Genomic DNA, 18805 nt, shown 5'->3' on the forward strand with positions numbered 1-18805 from the left:
TATTATGATATAATTTTTAATTTATTTATTTGCGGTAGATCGCATACTATAATATGACAGCCGAAAATAAGCACATATTACTAAAAAATCAATACACTATTACTCCACTCAGAATTAGAAATATGCATAATAAAAAAAAAAATGTTTTTATTTAAATACAAACTATATTGTTGAATTTTAATTAGGTGCATACCTTGTCAGTTATATTAGACTCAATTGGTTCCTCGTTACCCTGAATATCTTCTGGGTTTGAACATTCCTGAACTGCTTCTTTTAAAAACTCAGGAAACTTTTCCTAATATACATTTATTTAATAAAATTATAAAGTATATCTTTTAAAATGTCCACATTTGTTCTATATATTTATCTTCTTCCTATTTTCTATAGAAAATAAAAGATTTAATCAATAATAGCTAGGTATAATTTTACTGACATTGTTTTGTTTGTGATCTACTTATTGTTATATGTAACTTTATTTCTAAGATAATTATTAAAATATTAATTATATAAATATTAACTAATTCGAGGGATTTTAACGAAGTACATACTATATCAGTTGTATTAGATTCACTAGAATTCCCATTAACCTGCAGGCCATCTAATTGTGAACATAATTCAGCCACTTTTTGTACTAACTGAGGCAACTGTTCCTAAAAATAAATGTATTAATAAAAGCTTAAAAGTAAACTTTTAAATAAATAGTATTTTAAAAGTAAATAATATGAATTATAAAAAAAGCACCCATTAATTATGTAAATATTAACTACTTTGTGGGATTTTAACGAGATACATACTATATCAGTTATATTAGATTTACTAGAATTCTCATTATTACTCTACAGGCTTTCTAATTGTGAACATTTTTCGGCCGCTTTTTGTACTAACTCGGGCAACTTTTCCTAAAATAATATAATTAAGTAAATTTAATATACTAATTGATGATATTTGAAATATACAGAAACATACGCTACATTATTATGTTTATAATATATTATTGATATAATTTCTACTGTGTTATTACCATTGTAAAAGCTGATTGGCGTTTATTTTATAAATAAATAAATATAATAGTCTAACACGATCACTAAAAGAATTATTTATTCAAAATCACAGCAATCAATCATAGTAACAATCAGTATTTATTGAATTATAGACCTAATCACAAAATTATGCATACAATGATATTAATATCAATTATTAAAACACAATACTCACTGTACATATTTCTTAGTAGGTATGTCAAATACAAAACTATATTAAATAAAAAATTAATCTTTATTCATAAAAAATAATTATGAATACATATTACATACAATTTTATGAAATATTCAAACCTCTTACATCAACAAATAAGTCATATCAGAGAATTAGCTAAAATAAAATGATATAAATGGATTATAAGTTATAATCTTAATAAGCCATTAAAAGGATTAAATAGTTATAATATTTTACAGCCAACTCATACAGTTTTATACAGTATCACTTAGTCACATACAATTTGTCACGGTAATTATTTATAGAGGTTAAAATGCATGAAAATATTATATGCAATCAATTCATATTCAAAGTTGTTAGCTTAAACAATGGTTAAGAGGCCGTCGTGGTAAAAGTGTTACGTATACAACGCTCAAGAGATGGCGTTGAATTCCATCTCGCCGCCGTCGCGGTAGGCCGTAACCACGCCCATCGTGTACGCGACGGGGTCCGCGTGATGTAATCGCGGGAGAGGTACATTATTATTTCACGGACGGTCGTGCTGAACGTTTCGCATCAAACGTCATTACAGGCCGTTACGTAAATTGTCGCCCGTGAATTCTATACGGTGCGCTGGCTCGCTACTAGCTCGCAAGTCGCAAACCTATTTTTTAATTAAAGCTCCTGTTTGCTTAAAAACATTAACCAATAAATTAAGCCTACAAATTATTATACATCAGAACTCGATTTATATTTCTAACCCAATTACTTTTTAAAATACATGTGAAATAATAATTTCATTACGATTAAATAGATTTTTTAGCAATAGTGTTGCGTATTTTACGTTGTAACTTATAAGTGACATGAAACAATTTTTGTACGATAATATTTTAATCTCCTAAATAAATATTAGCAACATTTTAAATAGTTTTGATTAATAAATATTGGTGTATTTACTTATTTTAATTTTAAACATATAATACCTACATAAAATAAGTATAAAAAATGTTATAATCAGGGCTGTGAATTTATTGTTTTAAAAATCATAAAAAAATTAATTTCAAAAATGTTATTGACATTTATAGAAAATAACCTAAAAAGTTGGTAACGAGTATATCAGTACACAACTCAAAACAAATCAAAAATTTTTGAAATTTTTTTCACGTATAGAAAAAGCTAGTATAAACATAAACATTTAGTGAAAATTTCATATGTTTACGATCATTTGTTTTAGACTTACACCAAAAACCAAAATCGATTTTGTCAAAAACCGATTTTGCGTAAAAATTCTCGTTTTTTCTTAATTTTTATTTTGTTTTTTTGGGCGCTTTTAAAAACTATATTGGGAAATTAAAATTTTGACCTCCCAAAAAAAAAAAAATATAGGTATATAAAAAAAACACATCATTGTAAAACCAATACATTAAATTCTTGCTCCGCTCAGAATCTAAAATTTTAAAATTTTAAATGTTCGTAATCAACTAGAAACAAGTCAAAATGTTTTGGAAATTTTATCAAGTATAGTAATTGATAAATATACATATGGTTTACATTCCAAGTGTCTAAGGTTATTCGTTTTTCAAATCAAGTGAATATATCTAATGTAAAAATTTCAACTTCAAACGCTCATAAAAATTTAATTTGACTTTCCGGTAGAGATTTTTGTTTTTGATAAAACTAAACAAACTTATGAGGAATCTTTTATTAAATTTTCATGAATTTCTAATTCGAAATAATTTTCACATTTTCGTTATTTTTACGTCTTTTGTCGTAAATCGAACTCTAAATGCTAATAAAAAAATAGACACTGTATTTTTAATATTTTTTAACTGTTATTCTAACAATATATATAAGGAGCCTTGTATTACATTTGCAAGATTTTTGACACAACGAATACAATTTTATTGACATTTATATAAACAAAAAAACTAAAAAAATTGAAATTTGAAATTGTCCGTAAATAGCTCAAAACGAGTCAAAATATTTTAAGAATATTATTATGTATAGAAAATGAGAATATAAACATTTAGTTAAATTTTCAAGTATTTTCAGTTATTCGTTTTTGAATTTCAATAAAATAAGAAAATCGTTACATGAGAAATGATGGAGTGAATATCCAATGTCATAAAAATTTGATTTCGAACACTCATAAAAATTCAATTTGAATTTCGAATAGAGATTTTTTTTTATAAAAAATTAGAACTTTACGAGGAATCTTGATTAAATTTTCAAATCATAGATTTAAAAAGAAAATTTTTTAAGAATTTCTAACATAAAATAATTTGCTCATTTTTTTCAATTTTATGTATTTTATATTTTGTAAATTAGAATTTAAATGCTTATAAAAAAAATGTAGCTATGTATTATTAATATTTTTCAACTACTGTTAGAAGCCTTTTATTAAATTTTCAAGCTTTTTTACACAACAAATCAACAAATAACATTTTATTGACATTTATAGAAAAAAAACCTAAAAAGTTGGAAACTGCAGAGTACCTATATATCCGTAAACAGTTCAAAACAAATTAAAATATTTTGAAAATTTTATGGTGTATAGAAAATGATAATACAATATTACAGTGTACTCTCGGTAACTCAAAGTTCACGGGGAAAAAAATAATTGGACTAACTACAAATATATCGAGTTATCAAAATTTTAATGTAGAGGCGTAGCCAGGGGTTTTTTATGGTGGTGGGGCTAAATAATTTTAACTTGAGTTATTGAAATTCAAAAACAACAACAAAACAAAAATATTGAAAATATATTAACGTTGATTTGCCGTTAACATATTTACTATTTTAAATAATTAAAATTTGTAAGACAATTTCCGTATTTAAATTTAAAAAGGGTGGAAAAGCAAGTATCGCTCTGCTGTATAGTAGTGATGGAGAGTAGGTCACTATAATGGATGTGTTAAATTTGAATACAATGACAGGTATCATTATTGTATACGAAATCGATTCTGAATGATGATGGAGATAATTTGTCAGTCTAGGATTATATTATATTATTAGCTATATTTAAATTGTAATATATTGACATATCGTTATTATTTTACGCAATTTCGTAAAATATTTAATTTCATACGCTCGTACATTTTTTTCTACATTGTCGCTGGAGTTTTTTTTTTACAGTGATTTGAAGAAAATGTTATAGAGAACCCTGTATTGGGTTTTAGATATAAATCACTTAAACATTATGAATTTTCAACTTAAAAATATCTTGCAAATTTTCGCGATTTTGACATATTTAGTAAACATTTGAACTTTTAATGCTTAGCTTATAAACAACAATTGTGACTAACAATTTTTGAATTATTTTTTTACTACGCTAAGTGCAACTTATTATAAACCTTGTATTATATCTATTTAAAAAATTTTTTGAAATGCCAAATTTTTTTTATTGGCATTTCAAACAAAAAAACTTAGACATAGGTACATCGAAAATTTCAATTGTCAATAAATAGCTTAAAAAAGTCAAAATATTTAGACTTGGTGAAAATTTCAAGTATTTAAAATGATTTTTTGTGTTATACAGCAAAATAAAAAAATCGATATTTTCGAAAATTGATTATGCTTAAAAATTCCCGTTTTTCGTTCCTTTTTTAGGTTTTTATTTGACGTTTTTGAAACTACTGGAAATTTTAACTCACCAAAGTATCATTTAGATTCATTTTCCATTTCAAAGAGGGGCTGAAGTTAAAAATTAAAGCATTATTTCTACTCCTTTAAAACGTGATGACATACACGAAAACAAGTTGGTGCATTTGGGAAGGTATAAATTAAAAATTCCTAGTAATTTTCTAAAGAGCAGGGAAAAATAGACATTTTCACGCAAAATCGATTTTTGACAAAATCACAAAATCAATTTTGGTTTATGGTGTAACTCTAAAACAAATGACCGTAGATACAAGGAATTTTAACTGTTTGTTTGTTTTATATTATAGAATTTTCTAAGCACGATAACATTTTTAAAATACTTAAATTATTTTTTAACTATTTACTTTTTAAGTTTCCAATTTTTTTAGTTTTTTTTCTATGAATGTCAATCAAATATTATTTGTTGGGTAATAAAAACTTAAAAATTAAGGACGAGGCGCCTTATATAAATTATAATAATTGAAAAATATTAATAATACATTTTATACATAGTCAGTAATCACATTTTTTTTATAAGCATTTAAAGTTCTAATTTTGACAAAATATAAAATACAAAAAAATGAAGAAAATGTGCAAATTATTTTGTTAAAAATTCATAAAAATTTTTCTTTTTAAATCTAAAATTTAAAAATTTAATACAAGATTCCTCGTAAGTTTGTCTAATTTAAAAAAAAAATTATCTCTACCAGAAACTAAATTAGAATTTTTATGAGTGTTTGAAAAGTTCAAATTTTTACAACATTGGTATATTCACTCGATTTATTATGTACCTAGTGATTTTCTTATTTTGTTGTAATTAAAAAAACAAATAACTGTATCTAGATATTTTAAATAATTTACATTTTACACTATATGTCTATTTTATCAATTGCTATACTTGATAAAATTTTCAAAACATTTTCACTCTTTCTGAGCTCTTTACGGACATTTTCAATTTTTTCAATTTTTTATTCAATAGTTATTAATTAATTAGTTATTAAATTTGTTGGGTCAAGAAGCGTGAAAATTTAATTCAAGGCTCATGTAGATAAATCGTTACAATAGCATTTGAAAAATATTAAAAATAAATGGGTACAATTTTTTTTATAAGCATTTTAAGTTTGAATTTTGAAAAAATTTGTTAAATTTTAAATTATTTTGTAGTTAAAAATATATATTATAATATATCAAGGCTGACTCTCCGTCTTCGAGTTTTTCTTATACAATGATATTATATCATTGAATTCAAATTTAACACAATAATCCAGTAAGTATATAGTGACTCACTTGTAACCTACTGTAAAGCAGATCGACACCCACTTGCCTACCTTTTTTTACTTATACAGTTATACTAATTTAAATTTAAAAAATTTCGTCTTGAATGTCAATACGCTAATTTTATAGAACAATTGTCTATAATTGAAAAAAAAAATTGTTTAAATCGTACGTTTTCTAGCTGATTTGTGACAATTTTACGATATAGTATTATGTCGTAGTTCCATTTTGCGTAAAATACGATAGTAAATAAAATTATGAATTATAACATCGAAAAATAAAATAATATTATTTATTGACAAAATTATTATTTTCGTATTGACGTACTTGGCTATTTATAACCAGTGCGCGGCTACGATAAATAACCAGTTTTGACCTATGGTGCGGTACGGCTGCATATGCAAGCGGGGTGGTGGAAGAAGTACTATTTCAGAACGCTGCCGCTGTAATCGCTTTAGCAGCACATGACGACGGCAAATTCGTAATTTTTTTGCCAAAAACATGCTTTCGTACTTCCAATAGTACTCAGGCCTCGTTGATCGTAGAGACATGATTTTGGTATCAAAATAATCACGAGAAGTTGTACTAAATATTCTTGGAACAGATTTTCGATATCTAAATTTGCCGATTTTATATGATTTTTTAAAAAAAAGAAAAATTTTACAAATTTCAAACACATATAAAATTGGAACGAAAAAAAATTTTAAAATTCTGTTCCAAGAATATTTAGTACAACTTCTCGTGATTATTTTGATACCAAAATCATGTTTCTACGATCAACGAGGCCTGAGTACTATTGGAAGTACGAAAGCATGTTTTTCGGTCGATTTTTTTCTACTGGGACGGCCTCTTAAGTGTAATATTTTTGAATCAAATATAAAAACTGATCCACAAAAAATTCAAAATGCAATACAGTAGATTAAGTTGATCTATTTTGTGCTAATAGTATATTGAACAAATAAACAGTTAACAGAATAATATAAACCAGAACTTGCACTAACAGGTAAAAACCAATTTGATATTAATAAAAGAAAAATAATAAAGTGTTATGTGTTATTATTATAATTTATAGTGTGTAATTAATGGTAAATTGTTTTAACCTGCATGCGAAAACATATAAAAATGTTGGGAAGATCTAAAAATTCCCTAACACAAGAATAAACTACCTAAACAATAATAATAAAAATATAAAATACACTTATATCATATTCATATAATAATACTTGGTACATTATTATTTTAAAATTAATATATAATACAATACCCACACCATTATTATATGATTAGAAATAAAATTTCAATTAGTTGTAAATCTCTTACCGATATTTTTAGCCAGACACCGGGCATCAAAATAATTGAAGTCTGTTTTGTTAGGTTTAATTTTATTGATAACTGCTCTAAGTATATAACTTTTTTTATTGGTTTTAGGCCAAGCGCATTGTAGACTATCTTTTGTTAGCCAATGACTTGGGACTACCTCAACAGTATTATCTGTCGAGAAATGTATGATCGACCACATTTTAGGTATTCTATAAAAATAAGATTTAATTATTGTTTATACCGCAGTAGCATATAAATGATGAATAAGTATAATTGGTATGTATTTATTAGTGGAGAATTATATTTTAATTTTTCACTTATAATAATTACAAATAAATTTATAAAAATTAAAAAAATTAAATCTTAAGAAACTAATATACATTCCTTAAATCAATTTTATTTACTGAAAATAAATATAATAAGTTAATGGTAATTATAATTGTTACTAACCTGAAGCTTTTGAATACTGATCAGTAATCAGTAATCAGTAAAATGTAGATTATACATGCAAAAAATAAAACAGTTATTGACACGGTGGACGGTTATATTTTAGTCTTGAGATGGAGGAAATCGCGCAAACGCCAGACGGCTAAAAGTAAAACTGTTAACTGACATTACTGACGGCGGAAAAATAAATGGTGCTTTTGCTGTTTTCGTTGTATGCGAAATGAACCGACGCGCTACGTTCCGTATTCTTGCGATATCATTTGGGAATTAGGTACCCATAATTACATAATAATATCTTTCGTATAATATTATATCTTAGTCCGTGGATATTATATACTTCATAATCACCCATCGATAAAATGATAACAAAAAGATATTATTAATTTATTATATAACACAAACACAACACCCAAGTTACACTAGCCCGGTTAATTGTCTAACGTGGTATTATTGCGTGTATTAGAATAGGTAATGAAAATATCAGATTGACATGTATTGTGAATATCGGAGTAAAACTTTACTTCATCAAAGTTTAAAACAAAATTTAAATGAAACCAGGGGCGTACCGAGGAGGTTATTATTGGGGGGGCCAAAGTTAATAGTTTGGCCAACTCAGAAAATTGATCCGGGACAACTTGTTATTGTTATTTTGTTGGAGCCATTTCATCATTAAACTATTAAAGATAAAATGCTTTAATTATTTAAGTAAATTAAAAATTCAAACTATAATACTAATAGATTATGAAAAAATATCCATTTTAACATTATTCCATTAGGTGCAATAAAATGATAAATAATAATAAAATATATACTAATTTAACATATTAATAGATGACCTAAAGGATCTTTAGGAATTATTGATGTTTTTTGCATTTTGTTAATTATTATTATTGTCTTTAATTTTCAATCTTCATTTATACAACTACAATTATTCACATATTATGATAAAATACTATTTTTTTTAAATAGACACAGTAAAATGGTTTCATAGTGAAACAGTAATAGCAAATTGTGTGTGTGTACTAAAAAAAAGAAAACAAAGTAAATAGTAAAAATGTATATTATTATTGTTATAAAAATTATTAATTCTATTATAAATATTTTTCATTATCATCATTATTGATTATTAGTATTCTTCTTTTTTTTAGAATTGCCCATTTTTGAGCCATTTCATTTAAAGAAATTTTATCTACTAAATCTTTTTCAGAAGAAAGCAACATCAAATTATTTAATCTAGAGTCTTCTTGGGTTGTTCTTAAATAGTTTTTGACTGTTTTCAATTTGCTAAATGACCTTTCATTGCCAGCAACGGTTACAGGTGCTGTACATGATAAGCGACATAATAGATTGGCCAACGGCAAAGCAGTTTTCAATTCATGAGAAACTATTGCTAGGTCACTCATAGTGCTTTTATTTTGACATTGATCATAGAGCACTTCCAGTTCACACTGCACTGTTAATGGATCAATTTCAACATTATTTGGTAAAAATTGTATTGCATCTTGAATAAGAGTTTCCGTCAACAATTCTTTTGAAAATGGTGGTTTAAACATACTGTATAATGGCTTAATATCATTTATAGATTTCTCAAGATGATCTTTTATTAAACCATTCAATTTATCTAAGACCATTTTAAACTCTTTTCTATAAAATGAGTGAAAGGAAAATTCAGAAGCATTACTTCTATTACTGTCCAAATTTTTTGGTGCAATTCGACGACGGTGTCGTACAGAAAATTCTTTTTCTGCATCAACTTCATATTTTTTCAAAAAAACTACAGCACTTTGGATAAGGTTATCCATATTTTCAGAATCAGAATTTATAATATCTAATGATTTTAGAGTACTTGAAATAAATAAAGTAGCATCTGTTATGTTTAATTCAACTGATTCAAGACATTCAGTTAACAGTTTTAGTTTATACATAATATTCTTCATAAACATTAGGCTCACAACAAAATCAACAGAAATTAATTTTTTTGACAAGGAGAAAGCTGTATTTTTAGTTTTTTTATCAATTTTCTTTTCTTCAACAATATTATCCAATACATCAATAATAATTGGATATGATGTCCATAATGATTTTAAAGCTTCAGCACGTGCTGTCCACCTTGTTTGTGATAAATTTCTCAATTTAAGAGAATTTTCTATTTCATTTAGTTTGTTCAATAGAGGTCCATATCGTTTTGTACTTGATGAAAAAAAAACATATAGTTCTTGAACTATTGAAAATAAGTCAGATACTATTAAACTGGAATCACACGCATGCTCAATAAAAGTATTGATTCTATGGGCATTACAAGGAATATATGGAATTTTACGTCCAATAGCTTCAGATATTTTTTGTTGAGCACCATTAAATTGACCAGACATATTATTTGCAAAATCATATGACTGAAAAACTAAATTTTGAAGATCTAAATTATTAGTACGTAATGTATCTAAGATTTCATTAGCCATTCCTTTTCCGGTCTTGTCTACAATTTCACGAACTTCAAGCAACCTTTCTTCTGGTTTTCCTTTGTCATTAACAAAGCGGACTACAACAGATAAAATATCTTTGTGCGATAAGTCTGGTGTTGTATCTGCCATCACTGCAAATTGCCTAGCGTCATTAACTTTTTTTGAAATACTGCTTTTTATTGAACTTCCTAAAATATTTATAAACTCATTTTGAGATTTGGGACTCATATAATTGGTATGATATGGTCTAAATCTAGAAGAATCTAACCACTCTCTCAATAATGGACAATGTCTAGATATAAGATATATTATTTGTTTGAAATTTCCATTTTCATCATTAGCGTGACCTCTAAATGCTAAATTTTGTCTACCGAGAGTTTTGGCAACATCAAGTAAAATAGATATTACTTCAGTGTGAAAAGCACGGTCTCGTTCTTCTTGAATAATTTTTTGTCTTTTATTTTTATCAAGCATTATGTCAATATGATTATTTTTGTTCATAAAATGACAAAACTCATAAAGTGCCGCCTTATGTGTTTCAGAACCAAAATGTTTTTTTAACTTTCCAACATTGTTTGTCCCATTATTACCTTTCATTTTTTTCCAATTTTTCACTCCTATAACAGTCCAGTTATTTTCACTTTTTTCCCTTCCAACGCCACGAGGAAAAAGATAGCAAACATAACAGAACGCTGCATCCTTAACTATGCTATACTCTAAATGTGGGAATTCTTCAAACCATGAATATTTAAAACTATATTTTGCTGTTCGTGGATAAACATTCAACTTTGGTTGATGAGGCCCCAACATTACTAAATACTGACGTTGATTATCAGAAATAATGTTTGTCCTTTTTCCTGGATCATGTTCAACTACACTATCAATCACTTCTACTTCAGATGCATTCCCAGATTGACTCTCAAGTTGTGTTGTTACATCATTACATTTTTCTAGTACAGAATTTGAAATTTTTATAATATTATCTATAGCTTCTTTTATTTCAACTACTATTTTGTAAGCATTTAATACTTCAGATTCTTGAAAATTGTGAATAATAGGTTTGCATAGTTTTATATAATCAAAAAGGTATCTGAATTGTCCAGCACAATTCAATACACTATTTGTTAAATCATTAGTTTTACTATTTTTACTTTCAGAAGTTGTTGATGGAAGACATTTTAGATTAACCTACAATTTCAAAATTTTCTTTAATAAATTCTATGTTATAAAATGAAATATGGTACTTACATTCTCTAATAAGTTTATATGTTGGCCATTGCTGATGTCGTGGCTAACGTCATTCACATTAATACTAGCAACAGTTGACACATCATTTTTATCTATTAGAACATTAGTTGTACTTGCAAGTTCCGAATTAACCTAAGACAAATAAAATATGTATTTAAAGAGTTTGTATTTATTTAATAAATGGAAAATTATATTATATACTATACATACAAGGTGCTGTTAAAAATTGAAATGTATGTTTATAATAATAACATTTTTGTTATAAATTAAAAATTATAGAAGCAATTTTTTTTTATTATAAAATAATTTACTGTTAATAAATACATTTTATTTTATAAACTTATCTTAATGAATAAATACAAGTATTCATTTAAAGAAAATAGTATGTGACATGTAGGTACTAGGTGTCTGAGTAGGTATAAATAATTTTGGAACAAATTAGTAAAGTACATAATAATAATAAATTTTTAAAGATATTTTAACCAAAATATATTATAATATTATGTAAGTGGCTACATTAGGTAAGTAGTAGATACTATCAAAGAATTTAATAATAAAATAAGCAAGATAAAACTTACATTTTCTAATACATTTGATTTCATATTAGAACTCATGGATGCAACAAATGGATTAGCAGGAGCTCCAGGTACTTTTATTTTCACTCGTTTTCCACCATGAAGAGCATTTTCATGCTTTTTTTGAAAGTCATTATTAAAAATGCTTCCACATGACTCACATTGGACTTTTCTCCTTTTCCCCATATCTAACATTTAAAAGTAGGTATCTAATTAAGTATATAATTTTAAGTTCATATTTTTACAATGTCTTATGCCATGTGAATTAAATAAAAATTTAACGGAATAATATAACAATAATTACCTGTTAATGGCTGTTATACAATTGTATTCATCAATCAAAAATCACGCACATTAAATTAAACGATATTATTATATTAAATAAATAAAGCATAACGTAACCTATAATTTTTGTAAATAATAGTGGTTGCCGCTAGACTGCTGTACTGATCACAATATTACATACATATAACAATTAACAATAACAAATTAGATGCCATAGAAGAAATCAAGTCAAACACGTTCGGTTGTCTATTTATAGCAACTGGTACCACTAACATTGGGATTTATAATCTCCCTCGGCTCTCACCACTTTATATCCCTATTATTATTACTGACGCACTGATAACAATTTATAGCTTATTTTTCCAATAATAGCCTATAGATAATATAGGTTTGTTCTGTGGTAATTGATAATATTCTAGTCCAGAGTTAGTAGAATATATTATTAGTAGGCATACTAATAAGCTTAATTCTAGTCAACATCAAAATCATAATCGTGTAGCCGTATAGGTACAATTAATTATCAGTTGGCCATTATGTACTCAATATTGAGTATTGAGATTTTCATAAATGTAAAATGGCCAACTGAAAAGTTAAAAACAAATTATTGGGGGGGTATTATGACCACCCTACCCCCCCACTAGGTTCGCCCCTGAATGAAACACCACAGTACACTACATACTGGTGGTATACATAAAACATAAATATTTTTATAATTTTGCGCCCATTTTGAACATATTGAACGATTTTAACGTGTAGATACTTACTAGGGACTAGGGAGTAGCTGACTATAATAATAATAATCATTAAGAGTGGGATGTTTAATTTATATTTCGCTCAATTCGTTTTCTACGTTGTTATAAGCACGTCAATTATTCTGAATTTCTGAATTTATTTATTTTTTGAAACTATGACTACAATTATTAATGTTAAGCAATTGGTTATAAATTATATAATGAGTCATTTAAGTAAAACTACAAAAAGGAGACGTGTTGACGAGGAGTTAAATTGTATATTGAATTTACAAGGTGAAGATGTCCAATGTAGTCATGGAGAAGTTCTAAAACAAACTGATGTCTGATAGTAGTGATAGTACTAATAATATTAGTAATATTGCCGATATTCCACTTCTTACAGAACCATGTCAATTAAATGAAGGTACTTTTATAAAATTGGAAACATGATGTTTCAAAATAGTGATTTATTTTAATTTAAACATTATTGATTAGACTTTTTAACTTTTTAACCTATCGGCAAAAATGAAAATAATCTTCAATTAATATTCTATTATTCTTTGTGCTATAATTTATTATATATTATATATATTCATGTATATTTTAAGTCAAATTTAATTAATTACCTTATGTATAATAATAATAATGAACTATTATTTATTAAAAATAAAGCAGGATAATGTAGTATAAATAAAATAGCCAACTAGGAAACATACTTCCTAATACCTATAAAATCAGGTATTCACTTTTCTATGAATGAACACTTGCATTGTGTAATGTAATACCTACACTAATACATAGGGCCCCCAACATACAATATCGGGCCCCTGTACTAAATGATTGTCCGGGCCTTTTATAAAACTATGAAAAATACAAATAAATTTCAGCGGGCCCACTGGCCCTTAAAATATTCGTACCCCTGTACTCAAGGTCTATCAGACCTTTTCTATAATAGATAAACACTGTTCGAACGCGGATCGACTATCGCACCTTATCGAAATTAGATAATCCCCCCTAGATCGTATAACGAGGGGCGAATCTTCTTGAGCCGGTTTTACCCCCTCCCTCTTCGAAGTTCGCCACCGTACCGTCTGCCGTGAGTGCTAATTTCATATTAGGTGTGCCGCCAGCCTTTTTCGTTATATGACACTTTTTTCCAGGCGTTCGAGCCCGACGCACCGTATATTTACTGTTATTTCGAGTTTATATAAATTATTATTAAATGTTTATCAAATAGTATTATATATAATAATATATGTTATATTATTAATGTATAATATATATACAAGTATATATAATCGAATGAAAAGCGATAACATTTTAAATTCGACGTTAGTTCTAACTACACTATGTCGAATTATTTTATAAGCCTATAAAATATATTATATTTTTATTTGTAATGAGTTAATTACCAACCTATCATCATACATTCATATATTAGAAAAATTAACTTTTATAAATATATATATATTACATCTACTAATTATACTAATTATAGTAGTGTAGAATCTATAGTATAATTATATTGTTCATAATTTAATCATTACATATATATTATTTAGTGATGAATTATAGAAGTTGAATGTAAAATATTAATATTATTATAATAAGGTAGGTATGTTGAATATTTTTACAACTATACTATAAATGTTAAATTTTGGGCATAAGTATATTATTATATTATGGATAATGGATATGTAAATACAAACTTAAAATTAATTGAATATTCAAAAAACAATACTTGAGTAATATTAAATATTGGATGTTTAATAAAAAGTACAATTTTGAAGTAATTTAAATATTAATTTGTTATGATCATTAAAACATTTATTGAACATAAAATTATTAATATTTCTTTAAATATTTAATAATTACTGTTATAATGTATATTAAAACTTAATAATTAAATATTTAGGATTTGATTAAATCTAAATGTTAATCCAAGGTTTAACATTGGAAAATGTTATGTGGGTTCTGAATCTGAACATTCTTGATCCACTGTTTTTATCTTCTCAGGCATTTCTTCCTAAAATAAATTTATTAAAAAAATTAATTCAAATGTAGACTTCACATTAGCATATTTCATATTTATATTATTGTGCCTACTGTCAACACAACATAGAATATTTTATATTTATATACATATATGTTATTTAGTATTCATAAACTGCTAAGAAATTATAGGTATGCAATGAGGTAAAATAATACTACCTATTCTATAGTAATTACACATCGAAAAACTTACTATTTAAATGTTTATAAATGTGAATAAAATTTTATTTATTTAATTATTATCTTATTTGAAGAACTTTAACTATGTACATACTTCATCATTTGTTTCAGATTCAGTGGAACTATCATCGATGTGCTCTACTTCTGAATCTGAACATTCTTGATCCACTGTTTTTATCTTCTCAGGCATTTCTTCCTAAAATAAATTTATTAAAAAAATTAATTCAAATGTAGACTTCACATTAGCATATTTCATATTTATATTATTGTGCCTACTGTCAACACAACATAGAATATTTTATATTTATATACATATATGTTATTTAGTATTCATAAACTGCTAAGAAATTATAGGTATGCAATGAGGTAAAATAATACTACCTATTCTATAGTAATTACACATCAAAAAACTTACTATTTAAATGTTTATAAATGTGAATAAAATTTTATTTATTTAATTATTATCTTATTTGAAGAACTTTAACTATGTACATACTTCATCATTTGTATCAGATTCAGTGGAACTATCATCGATGTGCTCTACTTCTGAATCTGAACATTCTTGAACCATTTTTTTTATCTTCTCAGGCATTTCTTCCTAAAATAAATTTATTAAAAAAATTAATTCAAATGTAGACTTCACATTAGCATATTTCATATTTATGTTATTGTGCCTACTGTCAACACAATATAGAATATTTTATATTTATATACATATATGTTATTTAGTATTCATAAACTGCTAAGAAATTATAGGTATGCAATGAGGTAAAATAATACTACCTATTCTATAGTAATTACACATCGAAAAACTTACTATTTAAATGTTTATAAATGTGAATAAAATTTTATTTATTTAATTATTATCTTATTTGAAGAACTTTAACTATGTACATACTTCATCATTTGTATCAGATTCAGTGGAACTATCATCGATGTGCTCTACTTCTGAATCTGAACATTCTTGAACCATTTTTTTTATCTTCTCAGGCATTTCTTCCTAAAATAAATTTATTAAAAAAATTAATTCAAATGTAGACTTCACATTAGCATATTTCATATTTATGTTATTGTGCCTACTGTCAACACAACATAGAATATTTTATATTTATATACATATATGTTATTTAGTATTCATAAACTGTTAAGAAATTATAGGTATGCAATGAGGTAAAATAATACTACCTATTCTATAGTAATTACACATCTAAAAAACTTACTATTTAAATGTTTATAAATATAAATAAAAATAAACCTTTTATTTATTTAATTATTATCTACTTTGAAGAATTAATAAATAAGTACATACTTCGTCAGATGTGTTAGATTCAGTGGATAGAAAATTTAATCAATTATAGCCAATAGTAATTTAATGCTGATAGTTGATAAATTTGAGGTGTTCTACTGTTCTATCATTTGTCAGTTAGGTACTTATCTAAAATAGTTTATATTTTTAATTTTAAATATATGAAAACAGTACCTAATGTGTATAAATTGTGTATACACATTACATAGTAACATCGCTGTTTTTTAGAATATAAGCTGATCCAAATGACGCGGTAAGTGTACAACGCCACCGTTCTATTTTTGTAGACCAATAAAATAATAATCATTACGATTATTTCGACTGAAGAAACCAGAGAAATAAGCCGGTTTCCAAAAAAAATATAACTGACACCTAGTTTTATAATTAAATTTGTAATTAATTTAAAAAGTTTTAAATGTAATCAATTATTATATATTATATTGTACTCAAATAGTTTATACATAAATTATTAATAAAAATTTTAAGTTTAGATTTATTGCAAGACAAATTTTGTTATAAAGTTATAGGGTATCCGAACGACTCCTTTCCTTAATTCCTCTCGGATTACTGCGAGTATTTATTTTCGAGATCTTAACTAGGTAATAGGTAGGTAGGTACATACTTCATTGGTGGTATTGAATATACTACATTCATTATCTTTCTGCAGAAATTCTGTGTTTGAACATTCTTTTGCTGCTTTTTGTTGTAACTGCGGAAACTCGTCGTTATGAATTCCCTTAAGATTAGAAATTGGATTTTGATGTTCTAACTTATCCAGTATTTCTTTAATAATTTCATATTTATAATTTTCTTCTACACGATCTATAAACAAGTTTCATAAATAAATAATTAAATTGTTATTAAATACCCACTGTTAATTGTATTATTTCAGTATATTATATAGGTAAGGTATTATTTTATTACTTGAAAATATAGGTAAATCAATTTTGACCTTGGAATTGAAAACTTTTCTTTTCTTTGCTTGAATATTGACTGTAAAGACCGACTCTTTTCTACGTTTTAATTCAGTTACACATTGTTTAGAATTTAAGGAGTAGGTGTTGTTAATATTAATCGGTAAATGCATAGCTTCATAATAAATATTGTGATTTATTTGAAATTGTATTATATCTAACCCCTGAATCCATTTATTCGTGTCATTAATCATTAACCAAGTATCAATCATCTCGCTAATAATTTTTGTAATATCGTCTGTGCGATTCTTTTTACTGTTGATTTGTATGATTTCATGAGCCACAATAATGTGTATTCCCAGATGGTATAAATGGCATACAACTTGACAGGCAAATGTTTTATCTCTATTGCATTTTAACATGTAAGGAACTCCTGTAGTTGTAAATATTTCAATCAATGCATGTGCCACCTCTTTTTCGTGTATACTCGTTAGAGGTCTTAATATACAACGCCGTGTGTTGATGTCTTGATAAATTAATACAAATTTGGAAATTCTATCGGTACGCTTTTGGTTGTCGATAAAATCGATACGACATATAGAATTCATTGTAATGATTCTGACGAATTATTGGTAACAAAGAATGTCTATGGCTGCGACGGTACTCAGATTGCTATAATTGACGTTCTGTGTAACATTTCTGTAAAAATATGAACCCCCATTACATTATATAAGAAAATAAAAAAATGTAAAAGCAGTTAATTATTATTATAGTTGTCGACGCCGACAAATAATATTTTATATTAATATATTATATTAATTTTATATTATATCTCGTTAATGGTTAACCACCTATTTCATACACCGATCGGCACACATGCACACACACGCACATTAATTGTTATTTTTATTAATTGTATTATTTGTATTATATTTTTTGAATTATTTTATTATATAATATGTAGATTACGGTGACGCGCTATCGGCCGCCGCCAACTCGCTGGTGCGCGGATTTATTAGCGCGGCCGCTGTAATTCGTCAATCTCGCTCGTACCATCGTTGTTGTGCTAAGACTCGTACAATTATATTTACGTATGAGTTTTTTTTGAATTTATATATTTTTTTATTATAAATTTTCAAGGCTCGAATCGCCACTATATTATTATTTTTTTGCAAGG

General features: G+C 26.1%; 1 protein-coding gene and 1 long non-coding RNA gene across 2 annotated transcripts; both read right to left on the reverse strand.

Moving 5' to 3' along the window:
* Positions 1–110: 110 nt before the first annotated feature.
* Positions 111–8112, reverse strand: LOC132927222 (uncharacterized). Its single transcript, XR_009661671.1, has 5 exons — positions 7879–8112; positions 7429–7637; positions 795–899; positions 549–650; positions 111–381 (listed from the first exon to the last, which is right to left on the reverse strand). It is a non-coding gene; the product is annotated as an uncharacterized LOC132927222 (long non-coding RNA).
* Positions 8113–8519: 407 nt separating this feature from the next.
* LOC132924857 (zinc finger MYM-type protein 1-like) lies at positions 8520–13070 on the reverse strand. The gene is made up of 6 exons (XM_060989296.1): positions 12465–13070; positions 12164–12348; positions 11586–11717; positions 9924–11525; positions 9030–9806; positions 8520–8549 (listed from the first exon to the last, which is right to left on the reverse strand). Exons 2-6 carry the CDS (start codon positions 12344–12346, stop codon positions 8520–8522), a joined length of 2724 nt encoding a protein of 907 aa, XP_060845279.1. The 5' UTR covers positions 12347–12348; positions 12465–13070.
* Between the last annotated feature and the right edge of the window lie 5735 nt (positions 13071–18805).

Source organism: Rhopalosiphum padi, chromosome 3 (assembly GCF_020882245.1).
Source record: "Rhopalosiphum padi isolate XX-2018 chromosome 3, ASM2088224v1, whole genome shotgun sequence".
Taxonomy (NCBI): Eukaryota; Metazoa; Arthropoda; class Insecta; order Hemiptera; family Aphididae; genus Rhopalosiphum; species Rhopalosiphum padi.